Genomic DNA, 27035 nt, shown 5'->3' on the forward strand with positions numbered 1-27035 from the left:
AGAGAGAAAATTCTGTTGGCTCGACGTAATAAGCCATGGTTGTTTGATTGTCTTTGTAGTGACCTGATGACCAGTATGGACAGTTTGCATTTGACCATCCTCTGGACACTTTCTTGGGCCATGTCAAGGTTTTCCAGGTGTCAACTTTTTTGAACTGTTACACATGTAAAGGTTCAAGTCAGTCAGAATACAAGTGGCAGGCCTTACAGCAACCAAGCCATTCTGCAAAGCATCAACATGATAAGCTTCAAGGTGCTTGGGGAGAATACACAGAATATTTATTGCGAAAGCTTATTTACAGAATTGTACCATAATTCACAAACACCAGCTGTACCCAATTTCAGATTAGAGAGCAAACAGATGAACTTACATTTAATGACACTTTGCACATTCTCAGGACATCACCAAAGTGTTTTGCAACCAATCAAGTGCTTTTTGAAGTACAGTCACTGTTATTATGTAAATTCTAAGATTGCTAAAATACTAAGATTGCTGGAGTTGCGGATAGTGATGAAGATTGTCAGAGAATACAGCAGGATATAGATAGGCTGGAACATTGGGCGGAGAAATGGCAGATGGAATTTCATCCGGACAAATGCAAGGTGATGCATTTTGGTAGATCCAGTTCAGGTGGGAGCTATAAAATAAATGGCAGAACCATCAGGAGCATAGACACACAGAGATCAGGGAGCACAGGTCCACAGATCCTTAAAAGTGGCAGCACAGGTGGAAAAGGTGGTGAAGAAAGCATATGGCATTCTTGCATTCATCGGACAGGGCATTGAGTATAAAAGTTGGCAAATTATGTCACAGTTATATAAAACATTGGTTAGGCCATATTTGGAATACTGTGTCCAATTCTGGTCACCACACTACCAGAAGGATGTGGAGACTTTGGAGTGAGTACAGAGATGGTTCACCAGGATTTTGCCTGGTATGGAGGGTATTAGCTATGAGGAGAGATTGAATAAACTGGGATTGTTCTCCCTGGGAAGATGGAGGCTAAGGGGCGACCTGATAGAAGTTTATAAAATTATGAGGGGCATAGATAGGAAGTTGGAAGCTTTTTCCCAGGGCAGAAATGACAATTACAAGGGGGCACAATATTAAGGTAAGGGGGGGGAAGTTCATTGGAGATGTGTGAGGGAAGTTTTTTTTTAAAACGCAGAGTGGTGGGGGCCTGGAATGCACTGAGGTGGTTGAAGCAGATACATTAGTGACATTGAAGACTTATCTGGATAGTCACATGAACAGACGGGGAATAGAAGGATACAGGCGGTTGGTCTAGCTAGGACAACATGATCGGCGCAGGCTCGGAGGGCTGAAGGGCCTGTTCTTATGCTGTACTGTTCTTTGTTAAATATAATGTGTGTGTAGATAGATTCATGAACAATAATCAGAAAAATGACTTTTGATAAAGTTGGTTATGAAGTAACCTCTGGCATAGAGACAAGGGGGGGGAAATCCACCTGTTCTTCAATGCCATGGAAGCTTTTACATGCACCCGAGCAGGGAAGGCAGGGCTTCAATCTAGGATCTCATCTGAAAGACGGCCCTTCTGACACTGCAGCATTCCCTCAGTACTGCATTGCGGTGTCACCCTAAGTCTCAGGAACGGGTCTTAAACCCACAGGCCCAACGTGCTACCCAAGGAGTTGAGAAACAAGAAACCAGAAGGCAACCTGGCACAGGTCTTAATAATGCAGGAAGTTGTGCCAAAAACTTAACAAGGGGATCTTAGCTGCTGCAATTGAAGAGCCAACTTAGGACGTGTCCACTTCTTGGGATTCACAATCCTCACTAACAACAGGAGTGCAAGGAAAGACTGATTTGGTATTTAGTCCCGAGCATCCACACTAAATAATTACAAGACCATAAAATAAATTTGAAATATCCCAAGGAATTTGGACTCTAGTCCTGCAGTAAAACTGTAAATGGTTGATGCTACTCACCGGCATTCATGGCCTTAAATTTTTGCTTTAACTCCCGTGGGGTAAGGCGATAATGATCGAGGCCATCATTCCAATAGATACGATCAAGAACCTGCAGGTCTCCACCCACCAGCCAGTTGCCACTCTGCATTACCATCTGTTAATTTATAAGGGTACACAACTGAACAAAACCTTTACGTTTCAAAGAAGCAACGGAGAATAACAGACATAAAAGCTGTCACTCTAAATGTTGAAAATCTAAAATTAAAACAGAAAGTGCTCAAAACATCTGAAACACAAAGGGGGAATTATATTCCCGCTCTGCCCACCATGGAAATCAAAGCGGGCGGGGAGTGGACCATGAAAAGGTCCGTTGACCTCAGGCGGGATTTTCCGGTTTTGGGGCGAGTGCAGCCAGAAAATCCCACCCAAAATGTTTGAAACTCTCCACAGTGTAGGCTGTCACTGTGAAGATAAAAACAAGAATTCATATTTCAGATCGATGCTGCCACATCCAGATATATCTTTTATTTCTCTCATTATCACCACCTTTTTGCCTTTTATCATCACTTCTGTCAATCGTCTTCTTTCCACCATTGAGTCACAGCCCCCCCACCACCACCCTCCCCCTTGCCCCTGGTTCTGTACCTGCCTGTGAACTGTTCATCTGTGGCATGCTCCAGTCCGGGGCGGCACGGTAGCACAGTGGTTAGCACTGCTGCTTCACTGCGCCAGGGATCTGGGTTCGATTCCCGGCTTGGGTCACTGCCTGTGTGGAATTTGCACGTTCTCCCCGTGTCTGCGTGGGTTTCCTCCGGGTGCTCCGGTTTCCTCCCACTTTCTGAAAGACGTGCTGGTTACGTGCATTGACCAGAATAGGCGCCGGAGTGTGGTGACTCGGGGAATTTCACAGTAATTTCATTCACAAGCCTTACTTGTGACTAATAAATAAACTCAACTCTACTTCTGACAGAAAGGGCAAACCCTATGTTTATCTCTCTTCAGATACCAAATAACAAGATTTCCCAGCACTTTTACTGGGAAATAGGGATCTAGCTGTAACAAAAACACCAACCAAGGATAGATGCGTCACCTTATTAAAATTTCAGTGTTAATGTGAGGATACAGAAAATAATTGCAGGTAACTGAACACGTCTCCAAAATAACAAATATTAATTAGTTATATTTTAAAATTATTCTTCAATATTTCCAGAATCCCTACAGTGCAGAAGGAGGCCATTCGGCCCATCGAGTCTGTACCGACCACAGTCCCACCCAGGCCCTATTCTCGTAACCCCACACATTTACCCTGCTAATTCCCCTGACACTAGGGTCAATTTAGCATGGCCAATTAACCTAACCCGCACATCTTTGGACATATTTGAAAAATAAAGAAGATTAAAAGTTTTTTTTAAACAAGGTGTGCCATACAAGTAGATTTATATTCCTCTGTGCGGTCAACATAAGGGACCACTGTGGTGAATTAATGGAATCCTTTATATTCCATACTAAAATTATGCCGTTCAGTTGAGCAACAGGCTGTGCTATGGAAATTACTGATGGGTGGAGAATATTTGCAGTCAAACATTCCGAAACACCACTTCTTTAGTTGACACTAATTTATTTGACCAGATCGAAATAGGACAAAGCTTCTACATGCCTCCTGTTTATAGAATCATAGAATTCCTACAGTGCAAAAGGAGGCCATTCAGCCCATCGAGCCTGCACCAACAACAATCCCACTAAGGCCCTATCCTCATAACCCCCTGACACCAAGGGGCATTTAGCATGGCCAATCAACCTGACCCGAACATCTTTGGACTGGGGGAGGAAACCAGAGCACCCGGAGGAAACCCACAGACACAGGGAGAATGTGTAATCTCCACACAGACAGTGACACGAGGTCATAATTAAACCCGAGTTCCTGGCGCTGTGAGGCAGCAGTGCTAATCACTGTGCCACCGTGCTGCCCTTTAGTTTCATGGTGCTATATGTACTGAATTGGGAAAGTTATCGAAATGTCACACTGATCTCAGGGAGAATAAATGCTTTTAGCAAAACCTTAATGTAAGGATGTTCTTTGCAGGTTGTTCCCCATTGACGTGCGCAACGCTCCTCTTTCCGGTGCTCGTAGAATTCTGGATTGCGAAGGATAGCCACCCTTTGCCCATTATACACCAGCGCAAAGGCGGTGTAGCCATCCAGTCGGTCTTTGTCTTCATTTGTCGCTGTCAGGATGATGGGCACCGATAGGTTAATGAGGCCACCTGCAGCGCACAACACAGCAAAACAAAAGCATAAATAGTAAATGGTACAGAGTTACGGAGTGCACAAATAAACAAATGAAAAATTCAGATGGTTAGTACGCTCCATTGAGATCTTCCCGCATGGAGAGCACCACCATCTCCACATACCTGCACTAACCTGCATCAAAAGGCATTTAAAAATACCTTCCCCATCCCTGAATAGGAGAGATTATATAGGATCAGGTCTCTGTGGGAGTGAGCTCATTGGCAACTCAGGTGAGATTAGCAACAAGACCCTTTTGGCCACCTAAGCCAAGACGCATCTTAAATTAAACAACGGAAACAGGTTGCTGAAGTGCCACATTCACAATTCTGGCAGATCCTGGAGAGTGAGAGGTTGGAAGACCTGAGCCCTCTGCTGTGGACCCACTCACCTGAAGAAGGGGCCTGGAGCTCCAAAAGGTTGTGTGGCTTTTGCTACCAAATAAACCTATTGGACTTTAACCTGGTGTTGTTAAACGTCTTACTGTGTTTACCCCAGTCCAACGCCGGCATCTCCACATCGTGGAATTGTTACTCAGCTACTTTAAAACTCTTATGACATACTCCACCAACACACCACACAAGTGACAGTGAAGATTGCCTCCAATGTGGTTTAACTTAACACTTTCATTAACTTTTATTCAAAGTGCCATACTTCGATTATTAGTAACCTAAGCTTTGGAAAAAAAAGCCATAAATCAAGCTTTATCCAACATTACAGGAAAAGAAAAATCGAAGAACTCAGGCACCAGATAGAAAGTGTGATCCCACTAAGGGTTAACATTCAGGTTAACTTAGACTCCAACAATTCATAATGTGGTATACATCTGTGTGCCACACCTCCGGCCAACATTTTCCATTATAAATTTCTGTCTCCACATTTCCACAATTAAACTGCCAATGTAAACTTGTTACACTATTAGAGCAGGTTATTTTATTTATTTTCATTTTAATTAGTGTCACAAATAGGCTTACATTAACACTGCAATTAAATTACTGTGAAAATCCCCCCGTCGCCACACTCTGGTGCCTGTTCGGGCACACTGAGGGAGAATTTAGCATGGCCAGTGCACCTAACCAGCACGTCTTTCGGAGTGTGGGAGGAAACCGGAGCACGCGAAGAATGTGCAGACACTGCACAAACGGTGATCCAAGCTGGGAATCTAACCCAGGTCCCTGGCACTGTGAAGCAGCAGTGCTAACCACTGTGCCACCATGCCACCCTCCGTGGTATTCCACCGCTGGTGAGAATGTTCAGTTAAGGATGACAAGTTCACAGAGATAGTTACCCATTATAAACATAAACAGAGGGGCTGATAATTTGTGTAAAATACAAGGACAAAAAGTAGAACTTTCAAATGGGGATCGTAATTGCGCCTATATTGACTGGTCCAATTATCCCCCATCCTCTTATCTCATTTAATTTGAACATTACAGGGAGCAGTAGTTAGCACTGCTGCCTCTCAGTGCCAGGGTCCCATGTTCAATTCCGGCCTTAGCGTGCGTGGAATTTTCACTTTCTCCCCGTGTCTGCGTGGGTTTCCCCCGGCTACTCCTGTTTCCTCCCACAGTCCAAAGATGTGCGAGTTAGGTTGATTGGCCATGCTAAATTGCCCCTAGTGTCAGGTGGATTAGCAGGGTAAATGCGTGGGGTTATGGGAGTAGGGCCTGGGTGGGATTGTGGTTAGTACAGACTCGATGGGCCGAATGGCATCCTTCTGTACTGTAGGGATTCTATGGATTACTACTTTGCCTTGAATGGAAAAGCAAAACATTACACATGGTGGAAATCTGACCCGAAATGTTAAGCTTCATTCCTCTCTCACAAATGCTGCATTTTCTGCCTTTGATTTTCTAATTTTGTCTCGACTCTGTCTGCAATTCCACCTTGTTTAAAAAAGAAAGGGTGCCCAGGATACAGCTGGCCATGAGCTTGCCCTTACTACTGTCAATGATGTACAAAAGCATTACTGTCAGAATCTTCCAGCTACATTGTAAATGAAATACGTTTCCGATGCGGGGCTGTACAGAAATATGGTTGTGACATTTTCAATTGGCGTTAACTATTATTAACCCTTAAACCTGCCAACTCATAGGTGAAATTTTTGGTTAAGCCTGTTGCATCCAAGTGCAAACTCTTGTTAAATTTCCACTTGCAGTCTGTGACATTGCAGCCCTTCCACCCAATCCTTTACATTTGATTTGATTTAGTCACATGTATTGGCATACAGTGAAAAGTATTGTTTCTTGCGTGCTGTACAGATGTGCAAACATTCGAATTGACAAAATGGTGTTAGAGCTTTGGCTTTTTTCCCCCATGGAAAAAGGATGATCATCTGGACCTTAGTTTGTCACTCTCAGCCAGTGATTACTTGAGTTCTTACCATCCAACAAGCAGCCAAAATGAAGGCACTGCAAGAATTCACGTTCCCTCATGAAGCCATTGAGTGGAGTAGCCCAGCCCTCTGCCAGAACCTGCACCCATTGCAAATCCACCTAGAAAGATGAACAGAGATATAGGTTTATTTTTTAAGCCTAACAATTAGGCATCGTTTTTAATCACGGTACTCACAAACCTCTAATTTCATAACCATCGCGTTTTAGGTCTTGGTACGATAGGTAGGGGACAGGATATCTACAGTTATTTCAGAAAAGGAATTAAAATTATTCATGTAATTCTCAGTTCAAAGTATCTAAAAATTGCTTGTAAACAAGTGGGTTCCTTGGTGGAATCAGCAAGAGGGCTGTTATCTCCATTAAAGGTATATATGATTTATGTGGGTCGCAGAATCGAAGGTAGAAGATAATTAGTTTAAATTTCTGTTTGAAACATCCCAAAGTATGCCACGTTGCTATTGAAATGGGCCAGTGCGGAGGTACACTTTTGTTTGGCTTTTATTTATGCGTTTTTCCTCACAGAAACAGGCAGTCAGATTGGTTACAGCTTGGGGAAGGCTGAGATAAGAGACTGCCAGGAGTTGTACGACCAAGAGCAGAGGGCTATTAGACACCCAAAGGGGTTTCTGAAGTGCAGCCACTTAGCAGGAATGCAGCGAGCTTTCAAGTTTGAGTTGAGGAGTCCACAATCCTGATGTCCTAAAGGAAGGTTGAAGCGTCGCCTAGCCAAATGCTGGTGGAAGGATCCCCATGAAATCTTATACCTCAGAATAGCTGGAACACTAAGGAGAATTAATGTGAATACCAGAGAGCTGTGGCATACCTTGGTTTGGTCCCAGGAGAAGAGAACGAACCCTCAAGATTCTGTAATGTACAAGGGAATTCTTGGGTGGAAGTAAAAGGTAGGACACAGTTTAAAACTTAATTACAAAATAGGGTTAATTTTGAAGTGTTTGCTTTGTTTAGGACCATAAAGTTCTTGTCTAAAACTCAAAATCTTCAGACATAGTTCTTCTAGAGAATAACAAGAAGTTCAAAGTTCTCTTCAACCATTAATGTTCTCTCTGGGAATTGCAACAGAGCAAAAACATATGTACAGTGTACATCAAGCCTTTTCACATTCTCAGGATACCCAAAGCACTTCAAAGCCAATTTATTATTAAATAGAGTCACAGTATATAAGTGTGGCAGCCAATTTACATATTGCAAATTTCCACAAGCTGCAATGGCATAAGTATGACGTGGAGATGCTGGCGTTGGACTGGGGTACAGTAAGAAGTAACCTGGTGTTGAGAGACTTCTTACATGGCATAAGTAACCAGGTAATCTGTGCTCGGTGACTTTGATTAAGAGATAAGTACTGGTCAGGACAGCAGGAAACATTGATGGTGCCTGGATGGGCAGGCTGGATAAACCTGGATGAACCTATTCCATTCCTGCCCTTTGCGTGTTAGACAGTTCAAAACCTTGCCACTCGCTGGTGGCAAACATTCCTGGTCCAGCGACAATGACCGTAGATGACATTGCTGCACCAGCCTAGAAGGCTGCAGACCTTAAATCAAGGATTTCCAGGGACAGCAATGTTTCCTGAAAGATGTCTGATAAATGTGAAGTTAATTTTATAACCTTTCCCTTATTTGGAAGCATTCTTTCTTTTCCCATGAACTTTAAGGGATAACTAAAGCAAATTCTGCAATTCAATCTTTGGTTGTTTTCTGATTTCTTTGTAACTGAACTAAACATTTCTTACTTATGTTTTTTAGGGATGTATATACTGTGCACTAATTCATCTGTTAGTGAATTCACTCCGAACCGTTACTAATTTGAAACACTACTCTAGTCATTGGCAAAGTACAGGGACAGAGCAGCTACTGACGGCAGCAGCAACTGCGGCTCAGTCTGGGAGCCAGCGAGACAGGCTCCAGCACACTTGTTATTTACTGTAATTTAAATGAGTTGCAGACCCGGATTCTCTGAGGGGACTTAAAATTAGCCACCTTCCCTGGGGTGCCAGGGAGAGGGAGGGTTGGGATAGGGGAGAAAGATTTGAGCATTTATTGAAAAAGCAATTGTATACAAAAGGAACAGTAACTATCTGAAATAAATATAAATTATATGTAATCAGCATCTTTCTCATACTTCGAGCTCATCAAGCCAGCCATGTGCAGTGGTGTAAACACATACAAGTCCTTAAATTGTTCTTACTCTGGAAAACGTACCCCCTTTCTCCTCGGGCTTATTTCAGCTGGCAGTTTGAGGGGACAACTCAACTAACAGAATCAGGATTCAAAGTCTTTGCTGTTTTACATTGAAAGATGCTGAAAGAATTGGCATTGCATTACAACTGCAAACAGCATCACTGGAACATTTGAGTTTGCTATAAAGAAGCGCGCATAATTTCATTGAGACAGCAAATTTCTGGGATTTTGGGGTTTGATTGAGGAGGGTGGTGGAGGTGGTGACAAAATGCAGCATTAGTGTATTTGAGCCTGAACTTCACATAAAACCTTGGGTTGCAAGCAGTTTTCCCAGAGGCCATTATAAATTCTCCGTCCGTTACTGGATTCTGCCGTCATTGCATGAACAAAAAGCTGGGGATTAGTTTTCACGATATTTGCGTGAGAATGTTCACTGCATTGCAATATTACTCTGGTAATCTATTTTAAGCCAGTTAATGTCTCTAATAAAACAATAAATATCACAGACTGCAACTTCTAGGCTTACTGCATGTTGATGACTATGGCGCAAATCCGGCTTCATGTCAACAAGGAGGCTTGACAGTTCCCCAATGAATACACCTCAAAAAACGGCATTTGAATTGAGAAGTCATGTTCCGATTCAAAGAAAGAAAGCCCTGCATTTATATTACGCCTTTCACATCCACAGAACTTCTCAATGCACTTCGCAGTTGATGACCTACTTTTGAAGTGTAGGTGCAATTGCAGAACAGGGAAATGCAGCAGTTATCTTGCACATTCAGCTGTCAGATCAGTACGAACTTCCTGCTCTTCTTCAAATAGCACCATGTGATGTCTTACATCTACCCGAGGCTGCTCTTCTGACAATGCAGCACTCCCTCAGTGCTGCACAGTCTTGATTACGTGCCCAAGCGCCTGGATTCGGTCCAAAACGCCACAACGCAGTGCAATATCGCCCAGCAACCTGCCACAATGATCGATCACACTGCTGCATCCAGTTTAACCTGTAACATCTTCGTGTACAGGATTATTTCCTGAAATTTAGGAAGCATGTAGCTGGCAACTGGACATTTGGAAAAAGTTGTGCAAAAATCAAGATTGGTTTCATTCAGTTCAGGACACAGAGTAAAATGGAATATGATGCAGTCTTCTGGAACCAGCACAGTGTAAATGAGTACATATCTAATTAGTAACTACACATAATCCAAACAATGGCAATCTCTACAATGTGAAATAATATTTGTATTCGCAGAGAACTTTTGAATTATAAAGTACTGTAAGTGAATGACAGACTGGTACGGCGCAGTAGGAGATGTTTGAGTACCACTTGGTGAGGGTTGAATATTGGTCAGTAAATTGACTTTTTTCAAATACTGCCCTGGGATAGAAACATAGAAAATAGGTGCAGGAGTAGGCCATTTGGCCCTTCGTGTTTGCACCACCATTCAATATCATAGCTGATGATGCACTTTCAGTATCCCACTCCCATTTTCTCTCCATTCCCCTTTGATCCCTTTAGCCGCAAGGGCCATGTCCAGCTCCCTCTTGAGCATATCTAATGAACTGGCACCATCAGCTTTCCGTGGTAGAGAATTCCACAGGTTCACAACTCTCTGAGTGAAGAAGTTCTTCCTCTTCTCAGTCCTGAATGGCTTACCGCTTATTGTTTGACCGTGACCCCTAGTAGTTTTGGACTTCCCCAACATTAGGAACATTCTCCCTGCATCTAACCTGTCCAGTCCCATCAGGATTTTGTATGTTTCTATGAGATCCCTTCTCATTCTTCTAAATTTGAGTGAATACAAGCCAAGTCGACCCAGTCTTTCTCCATAGGTCAGTCCTGCCATTCCGGGAATCAGTCCATGAACCTACGCTGGACTCCCTCAATAGCAAGAATGTCCTTCTTCAGACTAGGAGACCAAAATTAGGATCTTTAACATCCATTGCTATTGGCAGCAGGGCCCTGATTTAGCAACTCAACAGAAGGATAACATCTCCAATGCTGGAGTCAGCCTAGATCTTGAATGCTGACAATAGGGCTCAAACCCCACCACCGTTTGACTGTGTACAATCATAGAATCCTACAGTGCAGAAGGAGGCCATTCGGCCCATCGAGTCTGCACCGACCACAATCTCACCCAGACCCTATCCCCATAACCCCATGCATTTACCCTAGTTAGCACCCCTGACACTAAGGGGCAATTTAGCATGGCCAATGAACCTAACCCACACATCTTTGGACTGTGGGAGGAAACCGGAGCACTCGGAGGAAGCCCACACAGAGATGGGGAGAATGTGCAAACGCCACACGGACTGTGAAGCGAGTATTACCAGCTGAGCCAAGCCCGTGCAGCGCCACATTCACAGTCTGTCACAGTTTAAAGCAGTTGCAGGAGGGAAAACAAAAAGGTCATACCTTATTAATTTCCAGGGCTGGCAAAGTCTCTGCATCGGCTCTGGCGAGATCAAGCTTGTTCTCTGGGACAAACAGTTCCTTTATTTCAGCATACGCATCAACCGGGACAATGTCCTGTTTGAAACAATCAATAAAACCCTCAAAAAAATCCAGTTAGTGACAACACTGGACCACCAGTCAAACGTGGTAAAATTTAAACTCATTTACATTGCCACGAGTGGTTGAACAAGAGATGAGGGGGAAGAATTAAAATGCTTGGTCCTAGAATGCCATCTTGTGTTCATATTCGGTAAAGGCAACGTGGTCAGAAAGGAGGAAAATAAAATTAAACCATTTTATTACAAATATGGGCATCTCTCATCTATGAAATACGTGACAATAGGTCTGTGTAAGGAGGTGCTTTAATCAAACATTAAGGTACTGGAGGGATTCTGTTTTATGAATGCACAAAAAATGATCGGGGGCATAGCCTCAAAATACAGGGGAGTCAATTTAGAACAGAGTTGAGGAGGAGCTTCTTCTCCCAGAGGGTAGTGAATCTTTGGAATTCTCTGCCCAATGAAGCAGTAGAGGCTACCTCGTTAAATGTGTTTAAGTCACAGATAGATAGATTTTTAACCATTAAGGGAATTAAGGGTTATGGGGAGCGGGCGGGTAAGTGAAACTGAACCCACTATCAGATCAGCCATGATCTTATTGAATGGCGGAGCAGGCTTGAGGGGCTAGATGGTCTACTCCTGCTCCTATTTCTTATGTTCTTATGATTACTTCAAGAGCCATAGCCAAATTCATGGTCAACCTCAACGGAAATAAAACAAAATCACAAACACACAGACCTCCATGAAGAGCTCTATTTAAAACATCTGTCTAAACGTCGATTAAAAAATAATGCTCATTTTTGGGGGGCTGGGTGGTAAACCACAAGCTAATGTCACTTAGTTATCCTGTCGGTGCAGACACAGGAGCTTTCCCCTTCCTGGCGCTGCTAGTTAACAAAATAAATATCTCCACAAAGTGATGACAGCCAGATAGGAGTTCAGACTGCAGAGAATTCAACGCTTGCCTTTAACAAAAAAAATACTCCACTTCATAAATCATACTCGAGCAGACTGGGAGATTTGCTTTTAAGTTCCGGTCTCCCTATATATAAGTAGACTCTGTGGTCAGATTGCAGAAGTGATGGACCGAAATGCTTCTCTAACGGTGGACAAAAAGTTCTCTATTCTCAAGGCTGCAAGATCCTGTTCGTTCTTTTTCTCTTTAAACACACACCACTGTAGGTCAGTTATTCCTGAGAGTTCAGGTGGTCGTGGGATGATTTTAATTGAGATTATGATTGAAAGTACAGGGAAATGGTTGCCGGATGGGTGTGTGTGTGTGTGTGTGTAGGGCCAGATCATTCATGAGCAAAAATCAGGAAACACTTCTTCCACATAAAGGGTAATGAAAATATGGAACACTTTCCTCAAAAGGCGAGTCAGTTGAAATTTCTTCAGAGAAAAATCAACGGGTTTTTTGTTGGGTAAGTTTCCTGTCAGCCGTACGGCAATCTGGAAGGTATGGCATAGGCCGCACACAAGCTGCCCCCTTTAAAATAACTAGTTTCCACCAGCATTCAGAAAGATTTAAAGGCACTGCCACTGAAATAAGCAGCATGCTCAAAGAAAAGAAAATTAAAGGGGCACGGGTGTCAAGCAATCTGGACCAAAGTTAAGAGTTGAGGCACAGATGGGCCGGGATCAGATAGGATGGTAAAACTGGACAGAAGGGCTGAATGACCTACTCCCGATCCTGTCTAAGCCCTGTTGCCAACTTGGAAAAAGCACAATAATGAGATGCTGGCATGGGATCTCAGGTAAATAGTGTCACTCGATTGTTTTGACAACATGACTAGTCTTTCCCTCCTACCCAGAAATAAAAGGGATTGCATTTATATATCACTATTCACTTCCAAGGACATCCCAAAGGGATTTATGGGCACTTGAGATTTTTGTTTGGGAGCGTAGTCGCTGCTGCAATGTAGGAAGCTTGACAGACAATTTGCCCACAACACACCTCTGTATCGCAATGGAATGGCCACCTAGATTATGTGCTGAAATCTATGGAGTAGCAATGGAAGACACAGCTGTTTTGGGATGTTCCGAGATTGTGAAAAGCATAAGGGTATAAATTGTTTTAATGATGTGGAGATGCCGGCGTTGGACTGGGGTGGGCACAGTAAGAAGTCTCACAACACCAGGTTAAAGTCCAACAGGTTTATTTGTTAGCACGAGCTTTCAGAGTGCTGCTCCTTCATCAGTTGACTCACCTGATGAAGGAGCGGCGCTCTGAAAGCTCGCGATACCAAATAAACCTGTTGGACTTTAACCTGGTGTTGTGAGACTTCTTAAATTCTTTTAAAACTGCTAACAGTACAAAAAAGTGGGGCACTACCATCTTTTTAGGGTTAGTATGGGCAATAAATGCCAGCTTTGCCAGTGAATTCACATCCCAAGAATTATATATATATTTTTAAATAAAAAGTCAATTTGGATGTCGCTTCCTCTATAAGGAGTTGCTCCCTCTGAGTCCATGTTGGTGGCTGTTGACAAGTTAATCATAATGGTTATCCTCACGTTTTTACACAGTACCAAAGCAAGATTAATAGGTTTGCAGTTTCACAGAGTTAATCTGTGCTGTACCTACCACTTATGGGCACAATTTCCAAGAACCCATGTGACAGACATAGTTCACTGAAAGTGCCTTTGACAGCAGGTCAGGCAGCACCTGTGTAAAGAGTTAAAGAGCTAAAGTTTCAGGTCAATAGCCTTTCATCGGGACAGAAAGATCATCGACTTGAAATGATAGCCTGTTTATCTCTCCATCTGACCTCTCGAGTATTCCCAGCATTCTCTGTTTTTATTTCAGACTTCCAGCTTCTGCAGTGTTTTGCTTCTGCCTCACACCGGGGTTGTTGCGGTGCAGTCGGGTTTCCTAGGGCTGCCTGCTTTTGTGAAACCTGAAAATTTACCCTAGGGTGAGCACTGCCCACGTTGGACTTTTGATATATCCACTAATCGCCTGCAACTCTAATAAACCCGAAGCTGTATAAAGGCAACACAATTCAGGACACGGGTGAACTCTTACCCTCTCTTGAAGCAACTCAATCACTTGCTGGACACATTCGTTTACGGAACAGACATCAGTCTTCAACACTAGCTCAGGAGCTTCTGGTTTCTCGTACTCTGAATCAATACCGGTGAACCCTATAAGACAATAAAGATATTGTGCTCCTTAGCCAGTGACTAATTGTGCAATTTAACGAAAGATATTTGCCACCTTCCTAATTGCATATTTGTTCAAAAGTACCACCAATGTGGAATTCACAGACTAAAAGTTTGATAACTTCTCTGTGATGAATTAACTGATTCCAGTATAGCCAGTAGTAGCTATTGGCCGTACTGGAAATCAGACAACATTCCCATTTCTGAATGTTTTCCAAGTGGAATGTATGTGTTGTGCGCACTTGAATGCAGAATCTGCATCAGCTGAGTTGCTTCTCAACTAACCCAGTGAACAAGTAGTCCAGCTGACACTGGCAGAAGACCACCAGTTAGTTGCTGACTGTCTGGTGGTAACAGACCTTTTACTCCAGCAAGAGTCTGCATCTTCCAGGGAGAATATTTTTATTCACTCATAGTATGTGGGTGTCGCTGGCTGGACCAGCATTTATTGCCCCTAATTGTCCTTGAACTGGACGGCTATTTCAGAGGGCATTTAAAGAGTCAACCACATTGCTTTGGATCTGGAGACACATAATAGGCCAGATTGGGCAGATTTCCTTCCCCAAAGGATATTAGTGACCACACGGGTTTTTACAACAATCGACAATGGCTGCATGGTCATCATTAGACTTTTAATTCCAGTTTTTTCTTTTACAAATTCAAATTTCACATTTGCCATGAGAATGCATTACTTATATAGTATGATCCCACAAGTAAACGGTCTACAAATGATACAGCAAAGTGTATAGCAGCAAGAGCATTTTGACTTTTTTAAAATTAAGGAGCACATGAAAGTTTAAGATTTGCACATTGCCACCAGGTTCAGCATAACTTGCAATTTCCCTGCCCCTCAAAGATGATCACTATTTTGTAAATTCAGATCCCGACAGCTCGCCACCCACTCATTTAGTCCTGTGGCGGGAATGAGCAGCCACACAAACTCTTGCTGCGCGCAATAACTTCAAAAATCTGGCTGCGGTTGAGATCTGATTCTGAAGTGGGATTTCTATGACAAAAATTAGACTATGTACATTCTAAGATTACATAAATACACTCCAGAAAAAAAACACAACCTGCATTTAAATAATGACTCATTCGTTCCTCAGGAGGACCTAAGGCACCACATAACCAAATGTATCTTGAAATGCCGTCCCTGTCGCAAACACAACAGACAATTTGCATGCACGCAATAGCTAGCAATTGAGATGAATGACTAGATAACTGGCTATGGTTAAGTTTCTAATCAAAGCATCTGCCTTTGTTAGTCACTGATATTTTAACTTCTAACAAATCTTTGCTGATTGTCACAAGCCACTGGATCATTATGAATGGGTCTTAAACTTCTGTTTCGTCCCTTGAATTTAAAAATACACATCAAATTTTAATGGAGGTTAACGAGATTTAATGAGGCTGTCAAAATTACAGGGGATTTTGGTGGAGTAGGTAGGGATGAACTCTTTCCTTTGGCAGGAGGGTCAACAATTGGATGACAGAGGTTTAAAATAATTGGTACAAAAACTGGAGTGGATGAGAATTTTGTTTGAACAGCAAATCATGATGGTCTGGAAGACACTGCGTGAAAGGGAAGTGCAAATAGATTCAATGATAGCTTTCAAATTGGAATTAGATACACGATTGAAAAGGAAAAGATTGCAGGGTTATGGGGAAGAGCAGAGGAGTGAGACTACTTGGGAGAGCTCTTTTAAAGAACTGGCAGTGGTGTGATGGGCCAAATGGTCTTCTGTTCTGACCGGAGAATGGCCAGGTATTGAATGCCCAGGTTCCAAATTCAGAGGGGACAAAGGAAATGGTGAAATTCTGCACTGGTGACCATTTACTGTGGGTCCATTCAGAAAATCAAGGTGCTTAGCGTGAAGATTTTTTCCCCCAAAATAAAGTTGAAAGAAATAAATTAAATATAATAAGTGTCTTCCACATGCTGCTTTAGACTCTTATACCACCCTACCCCCACCTTGTGTGTCCTATATTCCCAATTGCTCCTTGTACTATCACGATACTTACCTTTTATTTCACCAGCTCTGGCTTTTTTGTACAGTCCCTTCACATCTCTTTCCTCACAAACATGCAGAGGGGCATCGACAAATATTTCGAAAAACGGCAGGCCAGCAGCTTCGTGAATACTCCTGCCATTCTTCCGATCCTGCCAACAGTGAAAGCTTACATTTAATAGATGAGAGACATCAGCAATGTCCACCCCAACAATGAGATAACTTGACAAAAGTTTTACAACTTAATAAAAACAATAACAGTAAGAGGGAGAATACAAAGTAATGTAACTCTGGCCTCAAATAATTTTGTTGTTTTATTAATTATACCAATTTTCCCACCCTCTCGGTTTCTGGTTTCAGTTTCTCTTCCTGAATGGCACTTTGACAGAACCAACCAAGCTCTTGCTCAAGAACCAGTCACATGAAGCAAATCGAGATGTTTAACTCCAATCAAGAAAAGTTTGGCCCCTTCCTGATATTCTAAGATTCAGAACGCAGCTCTCACATGACGGTTTGCGCAAACTGCATTAATCTTCTCTAGGGTAGTTGTCACTCTGTCGTAACTTGATGGGTATTCGTAAAGAACTAGAGAAGACTCCAGCAAAGCCTGATGGTGAAAAGGGCTAACTCTGTATCAGGCTAAGGACTTGTGGGAGTAGCAAATAACAGGATGTGCAGCTATGGAACAAACACAGGAATTGATTGGACAGTGGCTATTCCTATGCCTTGAACAGACAATGATTGTGTGTTGTGTTCCTGAGAGAATTACAACCTGACAGAGGCACAACTCTCTGTATTCGTGCCAAATAAAGACAGTGATTGATTAGTTCCTGTCCTGTGATTGGGGAATCATGATCAGTGCTAGCAGGATCTCTATAAGGAAAAGAGACTCGGAGATATCGACAGCAGTAACCCGGGACCAACCATTGTGGAAGCAAGACACCCAAGTCTGGGACTCGGAGACATTGGAACAAAACCCATCAGCAGAGCGAATCTGATCAATTCACCTTGCTAAGGGTAGTGTCTGAGTCTAAAGTCATGCATTTGAATATTTTGTAGTGTTTTGATACCTTTTGAATGCTTGTGTGTATAGCGGAGTTGGTCAAAGGTTAGTTACTTTGTGTGTAATGAAGTAAGTCAGAGGTGAAATACTTTGTGTATAACAAAGTTTGATACCTGGTGTAATGTTATAGTAACTTGGTAAAGTACAATAAAGCAGATTTGTAATATAATAATTCGAGTGTTTGAGTGCTTTTGTTCATGGTGTCAGTTGACCGAAGTTTGAGGGCAACACTGCAAGTCCACAGGCACCAGTGATTTTTAAAAGTCTGGATTTTACACAAACACATCTTGCATTAATAACAAGATCCCATAACAATTCACAAGGAGAAATGAGGCAGGGAAAATAAAGCAGGAGGGTGCACCTGAAAACCTGGAGGACAGAAAAGGGTGGAAAGGGTTTAAGGAGGAAATTTATAGAATTGGGTCAAGGAAGCTGAAGGGTTTGCCTTCAACTTGGCTTTTGGAATGGGAGAGAATGCAAGGCGAGAGCCAGAAAACCCAAAGGAGAGTGAGTGGAAGGGAGCTGGTTGGCAGCTGAGAGCACAAGAAAGATACAAAGCTTGGAGAACTTGGCAGAGTGGGATTTGAAGAGAATCAGACGTTCGAGAGACAGGAAGTCAGTGCAGGAGAGTATTGGGGAGGGGGGGGTTGATAGGATAACAAGATTTAGTGCGAACAGAATTAGGGCAGCTTATGTAGTACGTCTGCTTAAAATTGGAAGCTCAGAGGTTGTATTAAGATGTCAAATTAATCTCATTGACTCAATCTCAGGTGTCATTACAACATTCAAATGACTATCGTATCAAATTGCAGGTTACACCTCTATCACCATGAACTAATTCCAATTCAACACTACTGTCTGCATCTCAGGTTTACACATGTACTATTAAGAGATAATAAAAAGCCTTAATTGGGGCCTGTGTTCTATATTATACTTTGTTACACATCAATAAACTATTTGCAAAGTCTTAATGAATAGCTTGATATCAAGGAGGATGTTAAGTTACATCAAACACAGTGCAATGATACATTACTCTAAAACGTAACAATTCCCAAAACATAATCTGATTTAATCATCAGTAAAATATCCATGGTACGTTGATGAACAGGAGTGCTTTTATATATATTTGTAGGATGACACAAGTTAAGTTTTATTTATTAGTCACAAGTAAGGCTTACATTAACACTGCGATGAAGTTACAGTGAAATTCCCCTAGTCGCCACACTCCGGCACCTGTTTGGGTCAATGGACCCTAACCAGCACGTCTTTCAGAATGTGGGAGGAAACCGGAACACCCGGAGGAAACCCACGCAGACACGGAGAGGACATGCAAACTCCACACAGGCAGTTACCCAAGCCAGGAATCGAACCCGGGTCCCTGGTGCTGTGAGGCAGCAGTGCTAACCACTGTGCCACCGTGCAAGACCCACAAAACTCTCTTGACTGCACCATCTACTGGCCAGAGCATTGTTACATACAGGGGTTTCTAGTCTAAATAGTCACATTGGTACTTTCATGTTAAATGTTGATAAGTGACCATAACTCAAAAATCATGGCAAAAAGTGTATTCCTTCACAAGAATTTTAGTATGCAGAGAAAGGTTGGAGATGAGCGCTGACCACAATGTTGGTGATGAATAACACAATGAAATGCAGACAGTGTGAAGTTTCAAAGGTTAAATGACTTGCACTTGAATGGCACTAACAAAACATCCCCACGCATTTCACATGGCTGGAGAACAGCTGAGTACCTTTGTATACGGAGAAATGAAACTGGCCAGACACACAAGCCCAGCGTCTGCAAACAGCTTGGCCACTTCTGCAATACGCCGAATGTTCTCCTCGCGGTCCCCTGGGCTAAAACCCAAGTTTTTGTTCAGGCCTTGTCGGATGTTGTCACCATCCAATGTGTAGCAGGGTATGCCATGGCAAACCAAGTACTCCTCCAGTGCCATGCTAACCGTGGTCTTACCAGCTCCAGACAAGCCTGTTAAATACAACAACAAAATCAAAATAAATTGGGCATACTTAAATGAGACCATCTTCAGCAAACATCCCATGTAGAGTTAGAAAAGGTCAGCTTGAGTATGAAAGTTGTGGGCTTAAGACACACTCCAGAAATTGAGCACAGTCCATACCGATACCTCAACGTATCAACTCTCTAACAAAGCTATATCATAGCATGTAACATGAGTACAGTACCGTAGAGATTATGTTACTGCACTAATAATCTAAAGATCATTGAGTTCAAATCCCACCACAGCAGCTTATGAATCTGAATCCAGCTTTTAAAATCTAGAATAAAAAGTAGTACCTGTAGAAGAGCTAGCAGGCTGCCATAAAAATTGATGACAATTCGGGAAGGAAACCTTTTTTCTTTATGTGTTCTGATCTATATGTGACACTAGTTTCACGAGGTTAACTCTTAATTGCCTGGCAAAATGGCCAAGCAGAGCACTTGGCTGTATCAAGCTTGTGATTCAGAAGATGACTCATCACCTCCTTCTCGAGAAAACTAGGCGAGGCTGTAAATGCCACGTTGTCAGTGAAGCCCAGAACCTGACTGAATAAAACAAAATAATCAATGCCTGAAGCTTCATCTTGAAAAAATGAATAGGGCATACGACAACAATAAACCCATTTAGATGCTTGAAAGGGGCTTCAGAGATTAGCAAAACTGGACATCAAGTGAAGAAATTCTGGAAACTGTATGGGCAAATAGGTAGGTTCGAAGAAAGATGATAAAAGTAGGGAGAAGAAATTTGAGGAAGCTGCAGATGTGGGTAGAGCTTAAAGCTTTGACATCAATGGTGGAACTGAGGGGGGAGTGAGCTGTACAAGGTGCCTGAGTTATACGAGCAAACAGGTAAATCCAAGTTAGCGGAACACTGGGCATAAGGTAAAGGAGGTCACAGATAGAGGGCAAAGATCTGTAAGTGATGGCAATGATTTTGAAATAAATGCACTGAGAGGTAGGGAACAAAGATAATCCGGCATCGTCAGAGATAACAAACAAACAAGACTGAGATCAAACAGGAGGCGACATCTTAAGTGAGTTGGAGTGAACGGAGTGTACAGCACACAGAGGGAGAGCATCAGCCTGAAGGGGAAAGGATATGGATTAAAGTTTCCATGGTGTGAAGTAGGGCAGAGGTGATCAGTGCTACACAGTTTGGAGTGCAGGGTCCTGGAGACATTCAAAGGAAGAACAAGTGAACATTACCTGTAAGCCAGACAGTGCATCCTCGGAAACCACCTCTGGTTCCTACAACTTGCCCACGCTTGTTTCTGCTGACATGGTGCGCCTGGAAGGTCACATTGGTTGCCCTCTGCTTACCCTGTGAGATACACAATCACAGCATTGAGAAACACAGAGTACACAGAGCATAAACAACACCATTCAAACAGCAGAAAAACATTGCACTCAGCTTTACAACTACCCACTCTATAAATCCGTAAAGGGACCATTAACGTAAGATAGTCACTAATAAATCCAATCCATCTTCTTTTATCGATAGAATGTGGAATTTACTACCACATGGGATAATTGAAGGAAATAGCATAGATGCATTGAAGCTTGTTATTTTACATAACCCACAGACGATCCCTGTAGAAATTCAATATAAAAAAAACTCGAACTTCCAGTTGACAGCTGAAAGAATGACTCAACAAAGTTTGACATTTTGAAACTTTTAATGCAAAAATGAATAAAAGCAATATCAACCAAACACTGTTTTCTTTTTGTAGGCAACTTATACTTTAAACCACAGAGAGGAACGTTCCCCTTTTATAATAAACTCCACACAGTCCGAAAGACGTGCTGGTTAGGTGCATTGGGCATGCTAAACTCTCCCTCAGTGTACCCGAACAGGCGCCGGAGTGTGGCAACTCGGGGATTTTCACAGTAACTTCATTGCAGTGTTAATGTAAGCCTACTTATGACTAATAAATAAACTTTTCAGAGAAGAAATTGCAAAAAAATTGCAAAGCGATATAGACCGATGAAACAATTGGATAAGGTTCACTACACTAGTACCTGGGCAGAGAAGGTTAAGAGAGATTGAACAGAATGGCCCATATTCTTTCTGGTTTAGAAGAATGAGAAGTGATCTCATTGAAACATAAGATTCTGAGAGGATTTGACTGTGTCAATGTCGAGGAAAATGCTTCGCCACACTGGTGTCTCGAATGAGAGGTCTTCACCTCAGGTTAAAGAGTCAGTCATTTAGTGCTTTGACGAGGCGATAAACCCAAATGTGTTACGAGCCTGTTCGGCACTTTCTAAAGTGCCAACTGGGCACTTAATTGACACTCACTTTTAATCCCTGAGCCAGCACTAAATTCCATTGGGCTCGGAGATAATTAGATTCAACCTGCTCAATAATGAGCCTAATTGACATCCTGCCACAAGTGAGTAATTTCCCACAATTAGCCTGTCCTCACCTCCAACTTAATCATGGGACCTTTTCTCACCGCCGGGAAACTTTGATTTATTATTGTCACATGTACTAACATAGTGAAAAGTATTGTTTCTTGCGTGCTATACAGACAAAGCATACTGTACATAGAGAAGGAAAGGAGAGAGTGCAGAATGTAGTGTTACAGTCATAGCTAGGGTGTAGAGAAAGATCAACTTAATGCGAGGTAGGTCCATTCAAAAGTCCGACGGCAGCAGGGAAGAAGCTGTTCTTGAGTCAGTTGGTACGTGACCTCAGACATTTATATCTTTTTCCTGACGGACGAGGGTGGAAGAGAGAATGTCCGGGGTGTGTGGGTTTCTTAATTATGCTGGCTGCTTTGCCGAGGCAGCGGGAAGTGTCAATGGACAGAGTCAATGGATAGGAAGCTGGTTTGCATGATGGATTGGGCTACATTCACGATCTTTTGTAGATCCTTGCGGTCTTGGGGAGAGCAGGAGCCATACCAAACTGTGATACAACCAGAAAGAATGCTTTCTATGGTGCATCTGTAAACGTTGGTGAGAGTCGTGACACGTGCCTTCTCCCACAATTAAGTGGCCTCAGCTGCCATATCTCCCGTCATGGCCAAATTCCGCCCACGATCTTATCGAATGAAGGAGCAGGCTTGATTGGGTTTATGACTTAGTCCTGTTGCTATTTATGTTCAGTCAGCCCAGTGTCCAACTGGAGGAAATTGCAGTTCAAAGACTGGATATGAGTGACGAGTCACCACTGGGGCCCAAATTCAGTGCTGCAGATGAGAACGCTCCTGAGAGTGTACCTACACCACATGGACTGCAGTGATTCAAGAAGATGACTCACTACATTAAGGGCAAATGCACAAGAACAAACAGGTTTGCTGTTTATTGCCAGAGATAACACACAAAGGGGCTCACTGAATACTTGGAAGTCCGACCAATCAGAAAATGGTGGGATCACACAGCACCTGAATGTTGATTTTGGTTTGAGATGCTGATGGCAGGTTTAGTGATCTTTTCTCTTTGGAGATGTCAGCTTGCCTGCTGCACATTTCTAATGAGCAGGTTTTGTTCTACTCTCTTCTGCAGAGACATGTTCGAGATGTTGCTTAGATCACTCGGATGACGACAATGATATGCATTTATATAGCGCCTTCAACGCAGTGAAACATCCAAGGATTCGCAATGAACAAAACAATGATAATGCAACGGTGGTGGGTGAGAGCAGTGGATCATTTTGCACATTCAGATTACTCACTGATTTACACAAATCCACTAATTAAACCAACTCCAGCAGTGATCAATGAGGCATTGCCCAATGCCACCACAATTTGAAGTACGACTTTCAGTTGCTCCTGTTTAGACCGAACAAGAATCAATATCTCCCCTTTTAATAAGACTGCGTGCATCCTGATTGTATTGCTTTCCCTCTGTCACGGAGCAGGCAGTCAGTATACACTCTGAATAATCAAAAGCTGCAGAATCCTGGATTCAAATGTATACAAGGCCCAGAAGTTGAACAGAAGGGAGCATTTTGCATAAGTGGGCGGAAGACTCTGGGAAGAACATGAGAGTATTGGCCTTCTGCACTGAGTTGATTAGATTCATAGGAGAAATTTAAATAAACACCTCTTCTTAATCGCATAAAGTTACACACACTTTTAACATATTATAATCTCACTACTTATACTGAGACTCAGGTCTACATTAAGATTTATTCACAACCTTGGCGTCATATCTGACCCTGAGATAAGCTTCCAAGCACAAACTGCTGCCAACACTATGGACTCTTTCCACATCCATAACATAGCCCCAGCCTCCTCTAATTTGCTACCGAGACTCACGCCCATGCCGTTAGAACCTCTAGGTTTGATTAATCTAAAACATTCCCACTCAGGGTCCCACATTCTACACCGCCTATACTTGAATTTTCCAGAAATCTGCCACCCGTGTCCTAACTCACGCCAAATTCCATTCACCTATCAAGCCTGTGCTTGCTGACTGACCTGCCATGTCCCCTGGTGATGCCTTGATTTTAATCTTCTCATCCCGTTTTCAACTCTCTGTCTTTGTAATCTCCTCCAACCTCACCCTCCCGCCTCAACACTCCGAGATATCTCCAACCTCGACTGCAGGTCTCTTGAACATCCCCCATCTTACTCACTCCACCACGGCTGGCCATGTCTTCAGCTGTCTGGTCCCTATGCTCCAGAATTCCCTCCCTAAACCTCAGCTTCCTTCTTTAAGAAACTCTTTAAAATTTTACATGGCCACTTTTATTATCTGATTTCATATGTGATTTTGTTTTTATTCGTTCATGGGATCTGGGCATCGTTGGTTGGGCCGGCATTTATTGCCTAATCGTCCTTGAACTGAGTGGCTTGCTCGGCCATTTCAGAGACCACTTTACGAGTCAAACACATTGCTGGGGGTCTGGAATCAAACCTAGGCCAGACTGGAGAAGGATGCAGATTTCCTTAGCGAACCTGATGGGTTTCACACCAATCAACAACAATTTCATGGTCATTATTGGACTTTTAATTCCAGATTTTTATTGAATTCAAATTTCACCATGGTGGGATTTGGACCCAGGTCCCCAGAGCATGGCCCTTGGTTTCTGGATTATTAATCCAGTGACAATACCACTACACTACCACCTTCCCCTTGTGACTGAATGGTATTGTGTTTGGAATATAAGCGCACTAAGATATTTTATCGCATTAAAGGCGCTATATACATACATACATGTGCTGAACTGCAACAATCCAGAGAACAGCGCTCTCTTAATTTTCAGATGGTGTTATATTCTAACCTTAACTCTCCTGGCGGTACTTGGTAAACACCAAAGATGTTATTTTTGACAAAGGTGTGTCAAAATTTTTCAAATCCCAAGTCCCCTCTCTCTCCACAATTAGCAGGCAGCCAGCCTGCTTCCAGACATCTGGAGAGTTAACACTGCAGGTAAACCTCAATGTGCAGTTAATTCTGCTCATCCACAGTAAAAAAAAACAGCACTCCTGGTAGCATAACAGAAATAATACCTGAAAAATATTTAGCTAACAGATCCCCACAGGTGCCCTGGAATCTAAAGCAACCAGGCGATGTTCAGTTATCCGCCTGGCCGATTCTTCAAAGGACATGTCTTCGCTGTGAGGTTAATTAATGTTTAACTGTTCGGTGAGGAACATCTGTAAGCTGGAAAACTTTGGCTGCAGCTCAGAAAACTAAGGCATGTCCTTCTTTCTCTAATACTTTCAAAATGGATGTCCATAAAACTTTTACTTAGCAGAAACCGATGAAAACTCCAAGCAATCCATGTTGGAAATCTATCCTGGTTTTCTATCCTCAAAACACACATGATTCACATTTCCGCATCACCTATCAAACATCTGCCCACTCCCTTCCCTTCCCAATCTACTAGTTTTCACTATGCCCTGCACTATTACCTCTTGACTGTTGGCATTTCACACTCTCCCTCACCCTGTCTTTGGATAATTGCTCCTTCTTCCTCACTTCACTTGTTCTCCATCTACCTTTCTTGGCTTCCGTCTCCATCTCCCCATGCCGCTTCTGCGAGCTTGAGTTTCACACTCTTGTTTAGCTCCCTGACTCTGTCACCCTCCTTCCTTGTCCCTTTTTCTTTCAATCTATCCTCTCTGCCTTTTTTCACCCGTCTGTTCTATTTTGCTCCGGTCCTCCAGGTCTCTAACTCACTCCCACATTCTTTCCAACCTCACCCCCTGTCCTCACTCTCCCTCCCAACACTGCGCCCATCATCACACCTTACACAAAAGCAACCCATCCCTACTTCTTCCATTCCCTCCAAGCCACTTTGTTCTCCTCCCTCTAACCTTACCCCTAATTCCCTTCCATCCTCCCCCCTTTATCCTCCCCCTCCACCATTCCCCCTTCCGTTCCCCCTCCCTCTGCCCTCACCCCCTCCATTCAGCTCTCCCTCTGCCCTCACCCCCTCCGTTCCCCCTCCCTCTGCCCTAATGTCCTCCATTCCCCCTCCCTCTGCCCTAATGCCCTCCCTATACCCTTCCCCCTCCGTAGCCCCTCCCATCACCCTCTTGCCCTGTTTCCCCTCCCTCTACCCTCCTCCCTCCATTGCCCCTCCCTCTACCGAACCCCCTCCGTTTACCCTAACCCCATTTCCCTCCTCCCTCTACCCTAACCCCCTCCATTGACCCATCCTCTACCCTAACCCCCGTTCCCCCTCCCTCTAGCATTGCCCCCTCCCTCTACCCTAACCCCATCCATTTCCCCCTCCCTCTCCACTAACCCCGTTTCCCTGCTCCCTTGACCGTAACTCCCCGTTTTCCCTATCCTCTACCCTAACCCGCTCCGTCTCCCCCTCCCTCTACACTAACCCCCTCCGTTCCCCCCACCACCCTAACCTCCTCCGTTCCCCCCACCACCCTAACCTCCTCCGTTCCCCCCACCACCCTAACCTCCTCCGTTCCCCCCACCACCCTAACCTCCTCCGTTCCCCCCACCACCCTAACCTCCTCCGTTCCCCCACCCTCTACCCTAACCCCCTCCATTCCCCCCCAACCTAAGCCCCTCCATTCCCCTTCCTCTACCCTAACCCCTTCTATTTCCCTCCTCCCTCTACCCTAACCCCTCTCTTCCCCCTCCCTCTAGTATAGCCCCCTCCATTTCTCTCCTCTCTTTACCCCAACCCCCTCCGTACTCCTCCTTCTACCAACCCCCTCCGTCCTGACCCCGTTTCCCCATTCACACTACCCTCCCCTATCCACCTCTCCTCCCCTTAGCCCTCCTCCTGTCCCCTCACTCTCCCCCTCCTCCATCCTATCCCCAGCCCCTCCCTCTTACCCAGTTGGGTTTGCCGCTGTTGCCGCTCGGGCCGGTGTTGTTGAGTTTGACTTTTTTCAGCGGCTTCTCCATTCCGCAGCTTCACTCGCACAACATCCGGGACAGCGCGGGGGCGGGGCCAGCCGCTTCTCGCGACAGCGGCGGGAGAGGGAGGGGGGAGTGAGGGAGGGGGAGGAGGGAGTGGGGAGTGAGGG

At 43.6% G+C, this 27035-nt stretch overlaps 1 protein-coding gene across 1 annotated transcript in view; it reads right to left on the reverse strand.

The window, feature by feature from the left end:
* Window positions 1-26950, reverse strand: part of papss1 (3'-phosphoadenosine 5'-phosphosulfate synthase 1) — a 45022-nt gene extending 18072 nt beyond the window's left edge. Inside the window, exons 1-9 of the mRNA XM_078209257.1 lie at window positions 26842-26950; window positions 20788-20902; window positions 19316-19551; window positions 16516-16654; window positions 14357-14475; window positions 11231-11344; window positions 6604-6715; window positions 3993-4198; window positions 1953-2088 (exon numbers count right to left, since the gene is read on the reverse strand). Coding sequence (XP_078065383.1) covers window positions 1953-2088; window positions 3993-4198; window positions 6604-6715; window positions 11231-11344; window positions 14357-14475; window positions 16516-16654; window positions 19316-19551; window positions 20788-20902; window positions 26842-26913 — 1249 coding nt within the window. The 5' untranslated portion in view covers window positions 26914-26950. The remainder of the gene's footprint in view (window positions 1-1952; window positions 2089-3992; window positions 4199-6603; window positions 6716-11230; window positions 11345-14356; window positions 14476-16515; window positions 16655-19315; window positions 19552-20787; window positions 20903-26841) is intronic.
* Between the last annotated feature and the right edge of the window lie 85 nt (window positions 26951-27035).

The sequence above is a fragment of the Mustelus asterias genome, chromosome 1 (assembly GCF_964213995.1).
Source record: "Mustelus asterias chromosome 1, sMusAst1.hap1.1, whole genome shotgun sequence".
In the NCBI taxonomy this organism is placed as follows: domain Eukaryota; kingdom Metazoa; phylum Chordata; class Chondrichthyes; order Carcharhiniformes; family Triakidae; genus Mustelus; species Mustelus asterias.